General features: G+C 38.8%; 1 protein-coding gene across 5 annotated transcripts in view; it reads right to left on the bottom strand.

Annotated features, from left to right (window-relative positions):
* PPP2R2A (protein phosphatase 2 regulatory subunit Balpha) overlaps positions 1-21,566 on the bottom strand; it is an 85,870-nt gene that overhangs the window by 2,240 nt on the left and 62,064 nt on the right. For all 5 annotated transcript variants that reach the window (XM_053578388.1, XM_053578389.1, XM_053578392.1 and 2 more), the window contains 5 exons: positions 11,055-11,167; positions 10,160-10,337; positions 6,184-6,348; positions 5,108-5,277; positions 2,649-2,740 (listed from right to left, as the gene is read on the bottom strand). In XM_053578388.1, the coding sequence (XP_053434363.1) occupies positions 2,649-2,740; positions 5,108-5,277; positions 6,184-6,348; positions 10,160-10,337; positions 11,055-11,167 (718 nt within the window). The remainder of the gene's footprint in view (positions 1-2,648; positions 2,741-5,107; positions 5,278-6,183; positions 6,349-10,159; positions 10,338-11,054; positions 11,168-21,566) is intronic.

The following is a 21,566-nucleotide window of genomic DNA, read 5'->3' as shown; positions in this document are numbered from 1 at the left end:
ATGTTTCTATACACAGCTCATTTACTAGACACACGATTGTCTTCTAGCTAGTTGTGTCAATCCCCTCCAAGGACACTTGACAACAATTTTAATCAAATAAGTTGATGCATGTTCCTGAAAATAAAAAACTATATACGTTTAAAATTGATTTATATAATTAAGATTGGCATCCCCACGTTACCTAAATCTGTGAGGCTTTTTATTTTTGAGTCAGAGTTTCACGAGTGCCATGGTATCATAGCTTACAGTGACCTCAAACTCTTGGGCTTAAGCAACCCTCTTACCTCAGCCTCTCAAGTCTAGTTGGGGCTATAGGCACCCACCACACCTGGCTAGTTTTTAGAAATGGGGTTTCACTCTTGCTCCTGCTGCTCTTAAATTCCTGAGCTCAGGCAATTCACTCGCCTCAGCCTCCCAAAGTGCTAGGATTACAGGCATGAGCCACTGCGCCTGGCAATCTGTGAGGTTTTAATGGATTAGACACCTAGGCCATTTGTAATTTTTATAAGGTATTAGGCCCACATCTCTATGGAATTCCTGCCCCAAAATGTATAACCTGAATTTTATAAATTATAAAAAAATTAATCATAAAGAAATATTAGGTAACAAAATTAAATATTTTTACAAGTTATCAGTTCACAAGGGTGACAAATTCATAGCCTTAAAAAATGCCAAGGTTGGGGTGGCGCCTGTGGCTCAGTCGGTAAGGCGCCGGCCCCATATACCGAGGGTGGTGGGTTCAAACCCGGCCCCGGCTGAATTGCAACCAAAAAAAAAAAAAAAGCCAAGGTCATGAAAGGTAAGAGAAGAATGAAGAACCATTCCCAGAATAAAGGAAATTAACAAGATATTACAACTAAATGTAACATATGATCTTGAAGTATATACAGTGGACCAGACTGTTTTTCTGTGCCGTAAGGACAACAACTGCAATAACTGATGAACTGCAACGGACATGTGGACGGACGGCAATCCAGTCAACACTGCTGCTCCAGACGCTTACACTGTCATTACACTGGAGGGTGTCACGGTCTTTGTTTGGGAAGTATCAATTAATGAAATTAGGGGTAATGGATATCATGTTTAGAGTTTACTCCCAATTGATGCACAAGAAAAAGTGTGTGCGTGTGTACTTACACAGACCGGATATAGCTGTAAATAAATAGTTCAGAGACCATGATACACAAACAGCATCAGGGGGAAGGCTAAATGAAGAGTTCTTTGTGTTATTCTATCAATTTTTCTGAGTCTGAAATTATTTAAAAAATTTTGTAATATTAAGGGAAACAACCTCTTCTTTGATAATGGGACATAAAACTGCTAACATACGCTTAACGACACGAGAAAGAACTCGAGGTGCTGCAGTGCCCCAGACCCGACTGTGTTGGATGTCTCAGGTTTAGTAGTGGCACCCAAAGGTAATGTTTGCTTATCCCTACCAAGAAGGGGACTCTAGGTTTTACTATGGCTAGCTGGCCCTCATGTCAAAATCAGATAGTAACTTTAAAATTAGACAAAAGAAAATGTTCCAAGTTCCATTATCATATAACATTATGACACCCAAATTTTATCAAGTCCTGTGATAAAACTTACTGTTAAAGTAACTATTTTACATGCAAATTTAAATAATTCCAAAATTATATTTTCCTATTTTCAGTTCTGTTGGAATACACTAGTTCAGTTAATATTGACAACTGAAAGTAAAACTTATTTATCTTTGGAAATAATGGCATCATACTAAAAAAGGAATCATGCTATGCCCAAACTGGAGATCATAAAAAGCATAACTGCTCATAACAATATGGTTAAAATAATATATACGAATTACTAATTCTATAAGGCATTAATGTAGTAACTGGAGAGAATGATGTACAATAATCCAAATGAAATAACTTCTGCCTAAATATTTCTAAAAATAGTTTAATGGCAGAGGCCGAGCCTGGTAGCTCACTCTGGGAGGCCAAGGTGGGAGGATGGCTTGAGCTCACAGTTTGAGAGCAGCCTGAGCAAGAACAAGACCTCTCTGTTGCTACTGAAAAATAGAAAATGTAGCTGGACATCTTGGTGCGTGCCCGTAGTCCCAGCTACTTGGGAGGATGAGGCACGGTTGCTTCAGCCCATAAGTTGCAGTGAGCTATGACGATGCCACTGCACTCTAACTGGATGAGTGTAGACACTGCCTCAAAAAAAAAAAAAAAAAAGCAAACCCACAACGAAAAAGAAAAACAAAACAAAAGAAAAGTTAAAAACAATCGAATAAAAACAACCAAACTGAATTTTACCAGTTCAACTGTTGGCATGTCAGAAATGTCACTTATCTGGTTCATAAAAGGGAAAATTTTCAAGATATTTAAATAATAATTTAGATATCTAGAATTTTTTGTGTATTTTTACACGTACTAGTATACAATAGTGCTTAAAAGTCATCTTCAAGTATTGCTATGCTATAGTACCTAAGATTACTAAATTGATTTCAAGGTATCCTTTGGGAAAAATGAAGTTAGGACTTATAATTTAAGTCCATCTAGAAAAGTTGGCCATTATTTTTGCTGAATGTGGCAACCATACCAGGAGTAATAAAAGTGCTAAGTTTCTATCCTCTACTAAAATTCACATTTGAATGAGAGGTTTTAATTAAAATCAATTACCTATCAGATCCATTCCAACAACATTCAAACTTGTCAAATATGCAGTCATTTTCATACAGTGAACAAAGTTTACTTCTGAGGTATTCATGCACCTGTGGGAAAAAACACAAATACGCCGCACATAATACTTGGTCTGCCTCAAGATCTACCCATTGAAATTTAGGAAACGAGTCCATAGCTTTAATAAAAGGGTGAACATATATAGATACCTAGGGACATTTAAAAAAATTATTAAATCTCAATCTTCTCAAAGAATAAAGACATTTTACTTTTTTTGCACTACATAAGCCCTTGTCAGGAAGGCACGCTTTCCTATTGCACAACAAATAAACTCCCCTCAGGGCATGGCACACATACCTTCATAAGCCTGACAAACATTTAGGCCAGAAAATATTTGAAAATGGTACAGATAAGAGACTAATAAAAGAACATTATAGCAATATTTGAATATCCCTAACTTGGCTTTCAGGCCATTGACTCCTGATAATGAGTTAACTGTACTTAACTTCCTTTTTAAGTACCATTTTTGGGGGCATAAATTTAACTGATGTCTATGTTTTCAATTAAATGCAATGTTGTGCATGACCATGCCCTGGTTTGGTGATAAATTACGTTGAGTACTTTAGGTATGCATCATTAAAAATCTGTAGTAACACTTGATATTACACAATGTCAAAAGCTAATGAAATGTACCTCTTTTTTTTGATTCTTTATTTACTAACATTTCACAAAAGGATAAATAATGTTATTTTTTAAAAAGTACATGAAACATTTCAACATTTAATACTGTCCAATTACAAAGAAAAGCTCTAAAGTATCTGTTGTGATTAAAGGAAAAAAAGATATGTCTATCTTACTCTCTCCTCTTAAAGATAAATCACAGAAGTGAGTAGGTGTCCCGTAAGCGCTCAGCATTCTCTATTCTACACGACACGACTCAACTCCCTCTCACTGTTGTAAGGATTGTGGACTTAGGCCAGGTGCATGTGACATTAAGTGACAATCTGTAATACAGAGTAACTGCGACTCATGTGGGATCAAAAGTCAGTATGTACTGCAAAATATTAGTAAGATTGAGAATAATCACACAAAACTCAGCAAGACACTTGTACAAATTCAATAAAAACAGCTGAATCTACACAAGCTACATTTACACATGACGATCCTACCCTAGGTCACTAACCCTATTCAGTGTAGGCAGGAAAATGGCAAATCAGATACAATTAGGTAGATCATCATAATTCAGCAACCTTTTAGAACGCACATAGTACAATAAAAGATTTATCACCAGTGTGAGTATGAAGCTAAGGTTCAAATCAATTCTTCTCAATGGGAATGAGATGATTAGCGTAACCAGAATATGACACTAATGTATAATTGTCTCATGGGTGTTGGTTCCAGAATCCCTCGTATACCCAAAACTGCCCATCCTCAAGTCCGCAGTTGGCTGTGGAACCTGTACACATGGGAAGCTGGCCCTCCATCACGCGTGACTTTGCATCCCTCAGATGTATTTCCTATTTGCATTTGGTTGAGACAAATCTGCAATTGCCGTTCAAACCTGGGTTGTTTATTATCTACCATACTTTGAAAACAAAGCAGTTATTTCATCTCTTTGGCTTTTGTCTCAATGCTATATTTTGAAATTTCAAATATTATTAAAAAGAATCTTGACTGGTTTCTATGTTTGTCACAGGGGATTTCTAAGTTTGAGAAACATCATTCTAATTTTATTGAGCATATATAACATAGAGAAGGTAGGATTTATAAGTTCCATATCCCTAAAGCGGAGCTAAGTGTTTCCACGCTGCAGTCTGGGGGGGGGGGGGGGGGTGTCGGTCCCCATCTTGCTCTGGGCTGAGGACTTCTTTATTCTCGTCCCTGTTTCTGAGGTGAGACATATGCATCAATGGCAGTGGTTGGCTGACAAGAGATTCCAGAACTGATACCCTGCAGTGGACAGGCACCTCCTAGAGCCATCTGCTGGGCTTTCCAGCCCTTCCCCTGTAACTTGAGACAACTGTTATTAGCCAAAAGGCAGATACCAGTCCACCTGACTCAGAATGCCAAATGTAAGCCCTAGTTCAACTACTCCTGCACATATGCCTAGGACTGGCCATTCTCCTCAATCCTCTTCTTGACCAGACCTTAATGAAGAGTGTTCTTCTTCCTCACTTTCAATGTACATAGCACAGGGGTGGCTGGGGTGTCAATACTAAACCAAATGAGTAGCAAAATCACACTTTAACTGGAAAACTAAAGAGAAGACACAACTTATGTACATATGTATACATTTAACATAAGGAAAAGCAACATACTCATGGATCTCAGAAGGAAAGGCCTAATGGTGAATGGTGCACAATCACCACATCAGGACTAACGCCCAGCACGAAATCCTTCTCTACGAACACCTGAAAGTAAACAGGGGGTAGCTCATTGAAAGAAAAAACTGCAAATACCTGGTATGTTTCCACAGGCCTGTTTTCCATATTTAAGTCCCAAATTTTGACTGACAAATAGTCTCTAGTCATCATATATCGACCACTATGGCTGAATTTTACATCAGAAATAGAGGAGATGATTTCGGAAAAAAATGACCTGTTACTGGGATCTTCAGGTTCTTCAAACACTAAAAACAAAACAAAACAACAAAAAAGGGCAAGGTGTACAATATTCGGACTTGAACAGAGCATTTCCTGAAACATCCATTCACAAACTACCTAAAACAACAGGCGAATAAAGAATAGGAAAAACATCTCTGGATAGAAGAGTGTAATTCTAAAAACTTTCTTAAGAGAATGACTTAATATTGAAGTTGAAGGTGCAAAAGTACACAGAGTCATGTGTACTAATTTAGCAGAACCAGACTCACCCAGGACTTCCAACTTCAGTGCACCAGGACAGTATATTCTGCAATATACCTAACTTTGCCTATATCATCACCACGAGAAACACACCATCTTCACCCATCCAAATTCATACCACGATTTTATTTTCCAGTATCCAGGTAAAATTATTTTGGTAAAAGGCATGTACCAATTTTTGTGTTTTAGGAATAGTCAACATGAAGAAAAGACTATCGCGACCCCTTAATTTTTAACCTAATGGTTTTCAAACTTTTTTTTTATTTTTAAAGCCAAGAAAACCTCTTCTCAGAAGAAACCTTCCTAGGAAGCTCAAAACAGAAAGGAAGGGAAGAGTGAGCTGGGAGGGCAGGAAAGAAAAGAACTGCTCTACCTGAATACAACGTTGGAGAGTCCAACCACAAGTTTCCAAAGACTAATATTCCACCAAAATGTGTTCATCACTGGGAGTCAAACAGACATGCCTCCAAGAAAGCCTTGTGTGTGCTTATGGCTGAGAAGCCTGGGATGCCTCACAGGAGGCATCCAGTTTATTAAAGGGTACCAGAGGCCTTGGACACACAGGTTTAAGACTTGTAAACCTCTGTCATTGTACTTACCAGGTCTGAGGCTTGTGTCAGACAAACAGAATATGCAGTCATTTTAAAGAAAAACACGACACACTTACTTACGTTTAGAATGCCTGTCACAGAGAGCAGATGCCCTCATGTCACATAACCGAATTGTTCCTTTACTGCTGCTGTATACAAATGTGTTACAGCTGTGTGGATGGAATTCTGCTGCGGTAATCACCTCTGTTAGCTCCTCCATGTTGGCAGGCTTGATATCCACAATGTCTGGAGACATTTTATTAAGGAATTTCCACTTAGTAAGAAAGTTAGAAATAATCGTTACGTTTCCCAAACCTAAAATTCATTCACAGACCTGAGCATAAGTATTAATTCTGAATTGCTCTCTACTCTTTTTATGAATATAAATCCCAAAGGGATTGAAAGTTTTAATAATAAAAACCAACCAAATATTAGAAACACAGGAAAAAACTAAATTATTTCAGAACAGAGAGGTTTTTCTAAGTAGGATACAAATCTCAAGAAACTATTAAGACTGATAAATTTATCTTCATAAATAGTAAGAGAATTCCAAAACAAAAACTTCAAGAGGGCAACAAAAATTGTTTGCATCACAAATGCAAGTAATTTACTTAATATAAAAAAGGTATTTAAAAAAATCAATAAAAATAAATGTAAATCCAGTGAAAAAAACTGAAGAACAAATAGAAAGATAAATGGCTGATGAATATGAAAACATGGTCAAGTGTACTCATGATGAAAAGAAATGCAAATAAAACCAATAAAAGAGAATTTTCTAGTACCTACTGGTAAAAGTAATAAGGAAACAGGCTTTTATACATTGTTGGTAGAGTATACACGATGGTTAAAGCTTTGTTAATTTTTCAAGTGATTATCTATTTGGACAATATATACATTGACAATAGTAGTAATCGCTAAAATTTACCAAGAATCTTTGAGAGGACACAAAGAATGGAAAGATATCTCAAGACTAATGTTTCAGACAAATCAATATTCTTTTTTTTTTTTTTTTTGAGACAGAGTCTCATTATGTCACCCTTTTTAGACTGCTGTGGCTTCACAGCTCACAGCAACCTCAAAGTCTTGGGCTTAAGTGATTCTCTTGCCTCAGCCTCCCAAGTAGCTGGGACTACAGGTGCCCGCCACAACGCCTGGCTATTTTTTGGTTGTAGTTGTCATTGTTTAGCTGGCCTGGTCCAGGCTCGAACGCACAAGCCTTGGTGCATGTGGCTGGCACTGTAACCATTGTGCTACAGTCACCAAGCCAAAATCAATATTCTTAATATGTTCATGCTACCTAAAGCAGTCTATAGAGATTCAATGCAAACCCCATCAAAATCTCCAACAGCATTCTTCACATCATCTTAAAAGTATAGTCTCTTCAATAAATGGTGCTGGGAAAACTCAATTATTCATATGCTGAAGAATGAAACCAGATACTATTTCTCACTATATACACGAATCAAATAAATCTAAGACCTGAAACTATGAAACTAGTAAAGGAAAACATTGAAGGACACTGGTCTGGGCAATGATTTCTGGAGTAAGACCCCCCAAATGACAGGCAACCAAAACAGACAAATGGGGACAAATTAAGCTAAACAGTATTTGCACAGTAAAAGGTAATAAAGGGAAGAGATAACCCAAAGAATGGGAGAAAGCACATGCAAACCACCTACCTGACAGAGGATTAATTACTAGAGTGTATAAAGAGCTCAAAGAACTCAAAAGGAAAAAAAATCAAATAACCCAATTAAAAAGTGGGCAAAAATGGATCAATGCCTGTAGCTCAGGCGGCTAGGGCCCCAGCCAAATACACCAGAGCTGGCAGATTCGAATCCAGCCCAGCTGGGCATTGTGGTGGGTGCCTGTAGTCCCAGCTACTTGGGAGGCTGAGATAAGAGAATTGCTTGGGCCCAGGAGTTTTGAGGTTGCTGTGAGCTGCGATGCCCTGGCGTTCTACCCAGGGCGACATAGTGAGACTCTGTCTCAGGGGAAAAAAAAAAGTGGACAAAAGATCTTTCTCAACGGATGACACACACATGGCCAATGGGTACACGTGTGCAACATCATTAGTCACCAGTGAAATACAAATCAAAACTACAATAAGATGGCGGCGTCTGTGGCTCAAAGGAGTATGGTGCCAGCCCCATATGCTGGAGGTGGCGGGTTCAAAACCAGCCCAGACCAAAAACTGCGCAAAAAGAAAAAAAAAGTACAATAAGATACCATCTCACCCCAGTTAAAATGGCTTTTAATGGTGCTGATGTGGAGAAAGGGGAATCCTTGTACATTGTTAGTGGGAATATAAATTAGAGCAACCACTATGGAAAACAGTATGGAGGTTCCTCAAAAAACTAAAAACAGAACTAGCATAGGACCCAGGAATCCCACTACTAGGTATATATCCACACAAAAGGAAATGAGCATATTGAAAAGATAACCTGCCAGCACTGTTCACAACAGGCAAGACTTGTGAACAGCCTAAATGTCCATCCATGGATAAATGGATAAAGAAACTGTGGTATACACATGCAGCAGAGTATTATTCAGCCACAAAAAGAATGAAATCCTGTTATTTACAACAATATAGATGGAACTAGAGAAAATTACATTAAGCGAAATAAGCTAAGCACAGAAAGATAAATCTTGCATGTTCTCGCTCGTGTATAGGAGCTGAATATTAAGAACAACTGATGTCATGGAAACAGAGAGTGACAGTTACCAGAGGCTAGAAAGGGGAACGGGGAGGAGGTAAAGTGGGGATGGTTAATAGGTGCAAAAATATAGCGAGACTGAATGAACAACCCTTGATAGCAGAACAGTGACTACTGTCAACAGTAAGTTATACTTTGAAAACTAAAAGAGTAGAATTAGAATTTTTTTATTTTTTTGAGAGTCTCACTATGTTGCGCTGTGTAGAGTGCCGCCATGGCATCACAGCTCATAGCAACCTCAGACTCTTGAGCTTACGCAATTCTCTCGCCTCAGCCTCCCAAGTAGCTGGGCCTACAGGCACCCACAACACCCAGCTATTTTTTTTTTAAATTGTAGTTGTCATTGCTGTTTATCAAGCTTAGGTTGGGCTTGAACCTGCCAGCCCTGATGTATGTGGCTGGCGCCATACCCACCGAGCTATAGATGCCAAGCCAGAATTAGAATATTTTTTAACACAAAGAAATGATAAATTCTTGAGGTCAAGAATTAGGTATATCCTAATTACCCTGATTTGATTAATTCACATTGTATGCCTGTATCAAAACATCACATCTACCCTATAAAGATACACTATTACGTACCCATAATAATTCAATATAAAAAATATTTCCCAAGGCGGTGCCTGTGGCTCAAGGAGTGGGGCTCTGGTCCCATGTGCTGGAGGTGGCGGGTTCAAACCCAGCCCCGGCCAAAAACCACAAAAAAAAAAAAAAAAAAAAAAAAAAAAAGAATTTCCCAAAAGGGAGTGAGAGCTACACCTCCGCAGCTTTGGAATTTGAGAAAAATAAATAATTGCAGATTCAAAATCAGAAAAAAAAAAAAGAATTTTTAAAATCACACTTTAAAACAAATACATTAATATACCTTTCCATATTTATATGTATATGCCATATGCCTGTGCACAGGTGTGTATGTTTGTCATACACTTGTGTAAGCACAAAAAATTTTCAGGGAGCAAATATAAATAAAAAGAAGGCCCGGAGAAGTATTTTTTCACTATAAATATTTCTATTGACTTGACTGTACATCGTGACATATATCTTTTTCTAACCATAACAAGATTTTTATAATTTAAAAAATTTAGATAACTCCAAAGAACTTACTTATAAAAATATTCCTATTTTCAAAGATATAACATTATGTCTTTTATCTTTATGAGATAACTTCCCTAATGTTTAATCACTTAAATAAATACAAAGAAAAAATAAGATGCCACATATGTATTAAAAAACACCATAGAAAGAAGGAATTACAAACATTAAGGAAAGATGAAAATAATCCAATATGGGGACAATATGCTTTCTTTACCAAACACCAAGAAAGAAAACAAAATGGATACTAAAACTCCTGTCTGTAATTTCCAGATGCCAAAGATTAATCCGCAAATCATCTGCAGATAAATATGTTTCATAATCACTATTGATGGAGATGGAATTGATGTGGTATGTATGAGCATTGGCAAATATTCTTCGTGGACTGGCCTCAACCATTAGATCCATGGGCCTAAAGACTGGCACCTGTCAACAAGACATGTGAGAAACAGAAATTACAAAAGGCTCATCGTTTCAAACAGCAGTTAAGGTTCAGAAAACGTCATTGTTTTATTTTTGAGGGAAGATAAAACAGTACAATATTAAATACATTTACTTTTTTAAAAAGGCAACTGATGCTAATCCTTTTAAAAAAGTGCTGAAATGAAGAAGAAAAATGAATTTGGGCGATTTACCTTCTTTTACTTGTAGCGAAACTATTAGAATTTGTAGTTCTTCTTAGTTCTAATCTTTTGCTTGAAAGTTCTGCCAAGCTAATAAATGTTTACATAGTTCAAATTAAAGACTCTAAAAAGAAAATCAACCCATAGCATCTAATTCTTGGTATTTTTTTAGCTACAACTATTAAGACTTGGTCTATTTCTGCTTTTTTGATCTCCAAAGAAAATTAATCTTGAAACTCAGTCTTGTAATAGCTGACATTCCAATCGTGATGGCTAAAGAATGCAGTATGGCATAAAACACAATCTTGTATTTGAACCTTGGTCCTGTCCCTGGGTACAGTGAAATCTCTATGTATGACCAGTTTCGATGTTTAAAGTTGTTCAATGTTCTACAAAATGGTCATAGAACTTTTGGGGAACAGGGGTAGATTATAATTATTCCTATTCAAGTTCTGCTTCGGAAACAGGCTATATAATATAAATCAATAGGGTTTATTCATCACATTTGTTATGAACTTACACGTAGTGTAGTAACTGTAGTAGGATCTCTATACCTTCCATCTTCCTCTTTCAAGTTATACCCTTCTGGTCTCTTGTCTCTTTCACTGATTTTCCATAATTTTATTGTTTTATCTAAGGAGAGAATAAACAACACCTTCTTCTTAGTAAAGCATCACAAGAATGGAGAAGCAGGAATCCAATGTACTCAGTTCTAATATGAAGGCAGTAGATGAGCTAATACAAGGGTGGGGGGATAGGGGAATGAGGGAGCGTGAAAAGGGAGGAGGGGGGACATGGGGGGGCTCATGGTGTATGGCACACCTCTCGGAGGCGGGACAAACAAATACCATCAGTGTAACCTAATGCTTTGTACCCTCAATGAATCCCAAACAATAAAAAATAAAGTCCTTAAAAATAAAAAGGGTAATACTGATAACTGATCAACGAACATTTTACAACATTTAAAACAGGCCATGTCATACTTTACCTAAAAAGATTCCAAGAATAAATACCCTTATCCTTCTAATAAATTTTCTATTATCAGGTGAACAAAAACATATACACATAGAACTACAGAAATCGCAAATTTATACACAACTTTTATAAAATTTTATAAAATTCCACATGATATTCAAATCAAGCCATGGAGATTGAAAGGGCTCAGCACCCGTAGCACAGTGGTTAATGGCACCGGCCACATAGACCAGGGCTGGCAAGTTCAAACTCGGCCCAGGCCTGCTAAACAACAATACCAACTGCAACAAAAAAATAGCCAAGCATTGTGACAGGCACCTGTAGTCCCAGCTATTTGGGAGGCTGAGGCAAGTGAATCATTTAAGCCCAAGAGTTTGAGGTTGCTGTGAGCTGTGACCACAGCACTCTACTAAGGGCGACATAGGGAGTTCTGTCTCAAAAAAATAATAAATAAACAAAAATAAAAATAATAAAAGCTAAGGGGGAAAAAAACTTAGTGTATATAAGCACATACATCTACATATACATACAAACATATAATACTCCTGTATGCAAAATATTTAATTTTTTTTTTTAATTTTAAGAAAATAAACAATGAAGTCAGTTAAGATTGCCTAACTACTATTTAGAACCAAAATGATACAAAAAAATCTCCCCTGGTCCCACTTCCTAGCAGATCCTATCCTACATTCCATGGAGTCCTTCACAGGACTGAATTCTTCCTTTTAAAATCTCTCGTCCCCTCTTTTGTCAGGGATTCATATGTAGAAATCTCAGGGCCTGAAAAAATTTGATTGGAAGTGTACATCCTCAAGACCTTTAATAAGACAAAATTCCTAGGCATTAAAGATATTTTAAAAAAGCATCTTTTTTAAAAAATAAACTTTTATTTTGAAATTAGAATTGCAGAAAAGCTACAAAAATAGAAGTGGTCTCATACCCCTTCTTCACCCAGTTTCCTTTAAAGCCAACCTATCATGCAACCACTGACACACTTGTCAAAACTAAGAAACTAGTATTGTCTACTATACTGCTAACTAAACTATGTTCTTTACTCAGATTTAACCACACTGTCCACTAACATGCTTCTTCTGTCCCAGGATCCAAACAACAATGCATCTAGTTGTCAGGTTTCCTTAGTAGCTCTGACTTGAACAGCTTCTCTAGTTCTCCTTATTTTTCTTGACGGAGACAGTTTTGAGCAGTGATGGGCAGCTATAGTCCTCAGCTGGATTTGCTGTTTTTCATGAGACTTAGACCAAGCGTTTTCAGGATAAATAAAGAGATGAAGTGATTTCTCACGGACTCATTTAAAGCAGTGATTTTTCTTCTTTTTTTTTTGGAGAGGCAGAGTCTCACTTTATGGCCCTCGGTAGAGTGCCGTGGCCTCACACAGCTCACAGCAACCTCCAACTTCTGGGCTTAAGCGATTCCCTTGCCTCAGCCTCCCAAGTAGCTGGGACTACAGGCGCCCGCCACAATGCCCGGCTATTTTTTGGTTGCAGTTTGGCTGGGGCCGGGTTTGAACCCGCCACCCTCGGTATATGGGGCCAGCGCCTTACTGACTGAGCCACAGGCGCCGCCCTAAAGCAGTGATTTTTCAACTGGTGCACCATGAGCAGAGCTTAGGTGGGCCCCGCCCCCCAATTTTAAAGACCATTAATTAAATTATTTTCAAAAAAATTCAAAGTGCAGTAAGTGTGTGTGTGTGTATATATATATATATATATAAAATCAACATAATGTAAGTGTGCTATGAAATTTTAAAAAAGGTTGAAAAACACTGATTTAAAGGATACATGTTATCAACATGATTTACTGCTGGTGGTGTTAAGTTTAATCACCTGGTTAAGACAGTCTGCCAGGTTTCTCCACTGTACAATTACCATCGCTTGCCTTACCATACTCTATTCTTTGCAAATGAGCCACTAAGTCCAGCCTAAACCTAAAGGAAGAATGAAGTTATATTCCCTATAGGGCAGAGTATTTATTCACATAGTATTTAGAATTCTCCTGCAAGAACCATCTTTTCTCCCTATTTATTCATATCACTATACTCATGTATAAGGGCTGACAATTAAGTTCACAAACCTACCACTGTGTGCTTACACTGGCAGCACTGTACAAGGTTTCACCACCTTGGTATCTCACAGCTGTGTTGGTGTTCACACGTGATGCCTTGCTGAGTGGTGTTCATTATTGTTGTGGGTTTTTATGTGCTGTTACAGGAATGCAGGGGCTTGAATTAGAGCAACGAACATACATTACATTTCTTGTTAAACTCGACAAGAATGGAAGGGAAATCAGAACGCATTAGTCCAAGTTTATGGGGATAATGCCACGAAGAAAATGGCAGTGTACAAATAGATTAAGTGTTTTTTCTGAGGGGAGAGAAACAGTCACTAAGGGAGAGAGGTCAGAGCAGCCACCAACGAGCAAAACTGACAAAAACATCGTCAAAATCATCAGCGGACTGTGAGAAGCCCAACAGACCAAGTAATCGATAGAGAAACACGAAAATCTTGGCATTGAGAAAAGGCACAGCTCTTGAACCACGACAATGCATCAGTTCACCCAGCAGTGTCTGTGAGGGAGATTTTAGCCAGTAAAACAATCGTATTATAACACCCTGCCTACTCACCTGATCTGGCCCCTAAAGACATTTTTCTTTGCCTGAAGATAAAGGAAATATTAAAAGGAAGACATTTCGATGACATTCGAGACCTCAAGGGTAATAAGACAACAGCTCTGATGGCCACTCCATAAAAGAGTTCCAAAGTGGATTTGAAGGGTGGATGAGGCTCTGGTGTTGGTGCATAGCTTCCCAAGACAAGTATCTCAAAGGTGACCATGGTGATATTCAGCAATGAAATATGTAGCACCTTTTCCAGGATGAGTTTGCTAACTTAATTGTCAGATCTCCTATGCTTATTTAAAACTTCGGGTTAAAATCTTAAAATAGCATTCTTATATTAAAGCATCACATTCTTACATTAAAGCATCACATTCTTTTTTTTTTTTTTTTTTTGTAGGGACAGAGTCTCACTTTATGGCCCTTGGTAGAGTGCCGTGGCCTCACACAGCTCACAGCAACCTCCAACTCCTGGGCCTAAGCGATTCTCTTGCCTCAGCCTCCCCAGTAGCTGGGACTACAGGCGCCCGCCACAACGCCCGGCTATTTTTTGGTTGCAGTTTGGCCGGGGCCGGGTTTGAACCCGCCACCCTCGGTATATGGGGCCGGCGCCTTACTGATTGAGCCACAGGCACCGCCCAGCATCACATTCTTAATGACCTTTCAGAAGCAAAAGGGTACAACAAGTTTTAGAAAATATATGAAAAGTGTTTTACAAAAGTAGTTAAAAACAACTCAAAAGATGCCAGTGACCCTCTAGCCTGGTAACCTCTACCTGTATTGTAGGGAACATGACAGCGACTCCATGATGCCCTTCTCAAAGTCTAAATAGAGAAAAACTGATAACTTAGGTAACTTTTATTCTATCACTTCTTCTAGAGCCTGTGTAATATTGTTTAGAATTATCTCACAGTTAAATTATATGTGTTTTCTATGTCCTATTTAGTTTAAGTATATTTATATTTTATATATATAAATTGTGTGTGTGTGTATATATATATATATATGTACACACACATAGATAAGCCTGAATTCTGTATTTGAGGAAAAGTAAATATTCGTTCTAAACTCACTACATAAACATGATGAGGGTGACAACCCCACCCAGCCCCACAGTTGTCTTGTGGGCCTTTTAAAATCCATTATCCTTATTAAAGATCTGGATAAAGAAACCACAACATATTCAGCAAACTCTGAGAAGAGAGGAAATTAGCTTTTGGTTTCTAATAGTGTTACAGGAGGAAAACTCTTCAAGAAAAACTGAAAAATTGAACAAGTAGATTCTGTAAAATATAATATCATACCTTAAAAGTAATGTGATAAAATAATGTTAAAAAATTATTTTTTAAAAAACAAGCACAGGACATAGAAGTATTAGGATAGATATGTGATTTCAGTGCAGTGCTTTGGGGACAAGGTAGGCAGGAAGCAAACTAATATTTTAATAAATATGATGGAATTTTGTTTAAAAAAACCCCCAAATCCTGGGCGGTGCCTGTGGCTCAAAGGAGTAGGGCGCCGACCCTATATGCCAGAGGTGGTGGGTTCAAACCCAGCCCCGGCCAAAAACCTCAAAAAAAACCCAAAACCCCCCCAAATCCTTACATTCTACAGTAGTGGCTTTTTTTTTAACCTGGAGTTTTTGATCAAAAGGAAGAGGTTGGTTAGAGTAATCAAATTCCCTAAAACTGCATGCGTGACTGTGCAAAAACACACTTGTCAGTGGAGAGTATTATTAGATTCTCGACAGTATCCATTCCTTCCTAAGCCATCACTCTATAGTATATCCCTAAATTATCAACATTAATATTGAAGTGTTGCAGAAATCCAAACAGTCCTTTTGTTCCTGTGGCCACAAGGAGAGGCTTAGAGTAGGGGAGACCATGCTGTCAAGTTTCTTTTGTAGGAAAGCCGTTTGTCATAAGATCCTAAAAATTTCTTACCAATAAGCTGTTAAAAAAACAACCTATTTATGGATGAACTCTGTATTATTCATATATTCAAGACCTATGGTCAACTGGTCACTTTGATGTTTTTGGCAATATAGAAGAATTACGGAGAATTCAGAGAGGTAAAAGGTTAAAGAAAATAAAAAAACTTGAAGAAACAATAACTGAATTGAAATTCTAAGGAGGTGACTAGGAAGTCATTTAAGTAAAAATAATCTAGGAAAAATGATCATGGAAAGCTAATGCAAAGATAAAGATAAGATTAATTTTGGTTAGTCAAAGCTAGAAAATGTGGTAGTATTTCTCACCATTTTTCCATAATAGCAGTCTCTAATTTTCTAATAATAGCATAATAATAGCAGTTTCTAATTTTCTTATGAAGTCCCATGACATTTTGTGGGGGGGTGTGGGGGGGAGAGGAGGGGGAATGGTGATGTGCTGTCTCACACAGAACACTCACAAAATCAGGGGTAGAGCAAGATGGCGGACCAAAAGGATCATTCAGCTGAGCTCTGCTAGTACGACTGGGGAAAAAGAGAGAACCCAGCCATACTTGGTGTGGGGATTTTACCTAGAGTCGTAGCTCAGGGAACACAGCAAAGAGGTAGTGAGCTGGATACAGCATGTGATCCAGAGCAGTGAAAATCTAACACATGGGCAGTGCCTGTGGCTCAGTCAGTAGGGCGCCAGCCCCATATATTGAGGGTGACGGGTTCAAACCCGGCCATGGCCAAACTGCAATTAAAAAACAGCCGGGCGTTGTGGCAGGCGCCTGTGGTCCCAGCTGCTTGGGAGGCTGAGGCAGGAGAATCGCTTAAGCCCAGGAGTTGGAGGTTGCTGTGAGCTGTGTGAGGCCACGGCACTCTACCAAGGGTGATAAAGTGAGACTCTGTCTCTACAAAAAAAAAAAAAAAAAATAGAAAATCTAACACATTAGGCAAGTGATTGTGACCTGCCAGGATTAGCCAGCCCCCCGTCCCCACCAGCGGTGCAGGACAGGAGGCTTCTTTCTGGAGTTTTCAGTATTAGGGGGAAGATGCAGGTTGAGTGGGAAGCTTAGAAGAGTGGGTGGATTCAAACAGTATACACTAAACAGATTTGAATACCTATTGGAGTGGATTTGCCATCTGTCTGGTGGCTGATGAGGCAGCCAGTGGGCTGCCATTGGGGGAAGGTAGTGAGAAGGTCTTAGCAGGGGCCTAAAGCATGGCCAACTCCACTTTTAGGATAGGCTGAGGGACTCCCACACCCCATAGGAACTGGAGTCGGGGGCACTGTGAGACCTGCCCTTGAAGGAGTCTTTTGAGCTTTAGGATCCCAACCTGGCAAGGTGTGAATGTTGAGGAAACAATCAGGCAATCACCAAAGGCAACTAAGTTTGGAATAAGGACTATAGAGGTTGCTGGTTGTGCTGTCTCCTAAAAAAAATCACAGTGCCACCTGGTGTCCCAGAGACATATTGCAACATACTGTCATCAAGAGCAAGGACTTCTGTTTGAAACAAAGGGGGCAGTGAGATGAAAAAAGGAGGACAAGGAGGTGAACAAGAAGAAAGAACGCATGAGGAGAAACCAACAGAAAAATCTAGGCAACATGAAAAACCAAGACAGAGCAATGCCCACAAGGGACCACGAGGCAGCTACCGCAGAATACTCCACCTATAAAGAAGTAATGGATTTGACATAAAATTTAAAATATGGATGATAAAGACAATAAAAGAAATAGATGAGAAACTGGAAAGATAGAACCAAAAGTAGGACAAGAGATATGTAGGATATAGAAAAGATACGGCAGAGCTTAAGGAAATGAAGGAGACAATCAGGGAATGTAAAGATGCAGTGGGAGGTATCAAAAATAGGTTAGACCAGAGAGGAGAAAGAACCTCAGAGCCAAAGAAAAAAAGGTTTCAAGTAGACCAAGGTAGTCAAAGAGGCAGAAAAGGAGAGAGAAAGCAGAACAATCGCTTAGAGAACTACAAGACTCCAAGAAGCGTTCAAACATACGAACAATAGGCATTCCTGAAGGGGAAGAAGATTTTCCCAAAGGAATAGAAGCACTACAGGAGACCATCACAAATGAAAACTTACTAAGTATTACTCAAGACCCCCAACACACTCCTTTCGGATGGATATTGAACCCTGGTCATCTAACTCAAACAGAGCCGCTAAGACACATTGTAATGAACCTGTCCAAAGTCAAGATGAAAGAAAAAATTCTGCAAGCAGCCAGGAGTAAACACCAACTGACCTGCAGAGGCAGAGCCATTAACATGATTGCAGACTTTTCTTTTTGTTGTTGTTGTTGAGACAGAGTCTCACTACGTCACCCTCAGTAGAGTGCCATGGTGTCACAGCTCACAGCAACCTCAAACTCTTGGGCTTAAACGATTCTCTTGCCTCAGCCTCCCAAGTAGCTGGACCCACCACCTGCCAGAACACCCAGCTATTTTTTGTTGCAGCTGTCATTGGTGCTTAGCAGGCACAGGCTGGGCTCGAACTCACCAGCAGTGTCTATGTGGCTGGCGCCCCACTCACTGAGATATAGGCGCTGAGCCAACAGCAGACTTTTCAACGGAAACTTTCTGAGTCAAAAGAAAATCATCATCCACCTTCAACATTCTTCAACAAAACCATTTTCAGCCCAGAATTCTGTATCCGACTAAACTAAAGTTCAAAACTGATGGAAAAATTAAATCTTTTACAGATATAAAAACTCTGGAAATTTGCCACAAGAACAGCTCTATAGGAAATACTTAGAACTATTCTCAACACTGACCATCACAATGGTCCACCAGCAAATGAACACCCAGAAACTAAAGGTCAAAACTTAGCTTCCAAAAGGTGCAAAGGAAAGAACTACACAACGGATTTTCACAAGATAAGATGACTAGAACTCAACCACACTTATCAATGCTCTCAATAAATGTCAGTGGATTGAATTCACCACTGACGAGGCAAAGGCTGCCTGATTCGATAAAAAAGCACAAGCCATCCATATGCTATCTCCAGGAAAAAACCTAGCCTTGAAGAATAAATCAAGACTTGGGGTTCAGGAATGAAAAACAGTATTTTGGGCGGCGCCTGTAGCTCAGTGAGTAGGGCGCCGGCCCCATATGCCGAAGGTGGTGGGTTCAAACCCAGCCCTGGCCAAACTGCAACAAAAAAATAGCCGGGCGTTGTGGCGGGCGCCTGTAGTCCCAGCTGCTCGGGAAGCTGAGGCAAGAGAATCGCGTAGGCCCAAGAGTTGGAGGTTGCTGTGAGCCGTGTGACGCCACGGCACTCTACCCGAGGGCGGTACAGTGAGACTCTGTCTCTACAAAAAAAAAAAAAAAAGAAAAAGAAAAACAGTATTTCAAGCAAATGGAAATCAGAAGAAAGGAGGGGTTGTAATAATTTAAAGCAAGTGAAGTATAGAAAGACAAAGATGGACACTTTATACTGATCAAAGGAACAATACTGCAAGAAGACTTTTTCTTTTGTATTTTTTTTTAATATTTTCCTTTCCCCCACCCCCTCCCTCCTTCTCTGTCTGCTCTCCCCTTCCCCCAACCCCCACGGTGTCATTTTAATTTTAAATATTTATTCACCCAACTTAAATGCTCCCAGATTTATGAACAGACATTGATGGAACCGAACAATAGGATATCCCCTAACACTGTAATAGCTGGAGACTTTAACACCTCTCTGACAGAACTGGATAGATCCTCTAAATAGAAACTAAACAAAGATACAAGGACTTAAATGTGACCCTAGAACAAATGGGATTAATAGGCATATATAGAACACATCTCCAAACTAAAGAATATATATTTTTCTTGTCAGCCCAAGGCACATACTCCAAAACAGACCACATCCTAGGATACAAATCAAACCTCAGCAAAATTAAAAGAACAGAAATTATACCTTGTATCTTCTCAGACCACAAGGCAATAACAGTGGAACTCAAATTAAACAACCTTATGCTGAATGATAGTTTGGTTCAGGAAGAGATAAAAGAGGAAATTGTTAAATTCCTCAAACATAACACTAATGAAGACACAAGTTACCAAAACCTGTGATACAGCAAAGCAGTCTTGAGAGGAATTTATTACATTAGACGCTAAAAAAAATACTAAAAAGAGAGGATTTTGAAAAATGGAGAGGACATCAATAAACTCACGTGGAACTGGAAAAAGAACAACACTCTAATCCCAAACACAGCAGAAGAAAAGAAATAACCAAAATTAAATCAGAGATTAAGGAAACTGAAAACAAAAGAATCATTCAGAAAATGAATGAAACAAAAAGTTGGTTTTTCGAGCGGTGCCTGTGGCTCAGTCCATAAGGCGCCAGCCCCATGTACCTAGGGTGGCAGGTTCAAGCCCGGCCCCGGCCAAACTGCAACCAAAAAATAGCCGGGCGTTGTGGCGGGCGCCTGTAGTCCCAGCTACTCGGGAGGCTGAGGCAGGAGAATGGCTTAAGCCCAGGAGTTGGAGGTTGCTGTGAGCTGTGTGAGGCCACGGCACTCTACCGAGGGCCATAAAGTGAGACTCTCTCTCTACAAAAAAAAAAAGTTGGTTTTTCAAAAAAAAAAATAAATAAATAAAATTGATAAACCTTAGGCCAGATTAACTAGAAACAGCAAAGTAAAATCTCTAATAACCTCAATCAGAAATGATAAGGGAGAAAGAACAATAGCTGTTACAGAGATACAAGAGATCATCTCTATGTCTAGAATTTGACAATGTGAAGGAAAAGGATCAGTACTTGGAATTGCACCCTCCTCCTAGACTTAACCAAGAAGAAACAGATCTCTTGAATAGACTGATTTCAAGAACTGAGATCAAAGAAACAAGAAAATATCTCTCAAAAAAAAAAAAAAAAAATGCCCAGGTGTAGATGGCTTCACACCACAATTCTATCACACATTCAAAGAGCTCATACCCATGAGGCAGAAATTATTCCAAAAAATTGAGAAGGAGGGAATCCTCCCCAACACAGTCTATGAAGCAAACATCCTGATACCAAAACCAGGAAGAGACCCAATTAAAAAGCAGAACTTCAGATAAATTTCGCTAATGAACATAGATGCAAAAATTGTCAGTAAATTCTAGCCAATGGATTACAGCTACACTTAAAAAAAAATCATTCATCATGATCAAGTAGGTTTCATTCCAGGGATGCAAGGGTGGTTTAACATACACAAGTCCATAAAAATAATTCACATCAACAGCAAAAACAAAGACCATATGATCCTCTCAATAGATGCAGAAAAAAGCATTCGATAAAATTCAGCATCCTTTTCTGAATAGAACACTTAAGTAGTAATAGGTGGCACATTTCTTAATCTGATCAAAGCCACCTACAACAAGCCCACAGCTAATATTATACTGAATCGGGTAAAAAGGAAAGCGACCACTTAGAACTTGAACCAGACAAAGTTGTCCACTATTACCATTACTATCCAACACTGTGCCAGAAGTTCTAGCCAATACAGT

The sequence above is a fragment of the Nycticebus coucang genome, chromosome 24 (assembly GCF_027406575.1).
Source record: "Nycticebus coucang isolate mNycCou1 chromosome 24, mNycCou1.pri, whole genome shotgun sequence".
In the NCBI taxonomy this organism is placed as follows: domain Eukaryota; kingdom Metazoa; phylum Chordata; class Mammalia; order Primates; family Lorisidae; genus Nycticebus; species Nycticebus coucang.
This window is presented reverse-complemented; position numbering and strand designations above follow the sequence as displayed.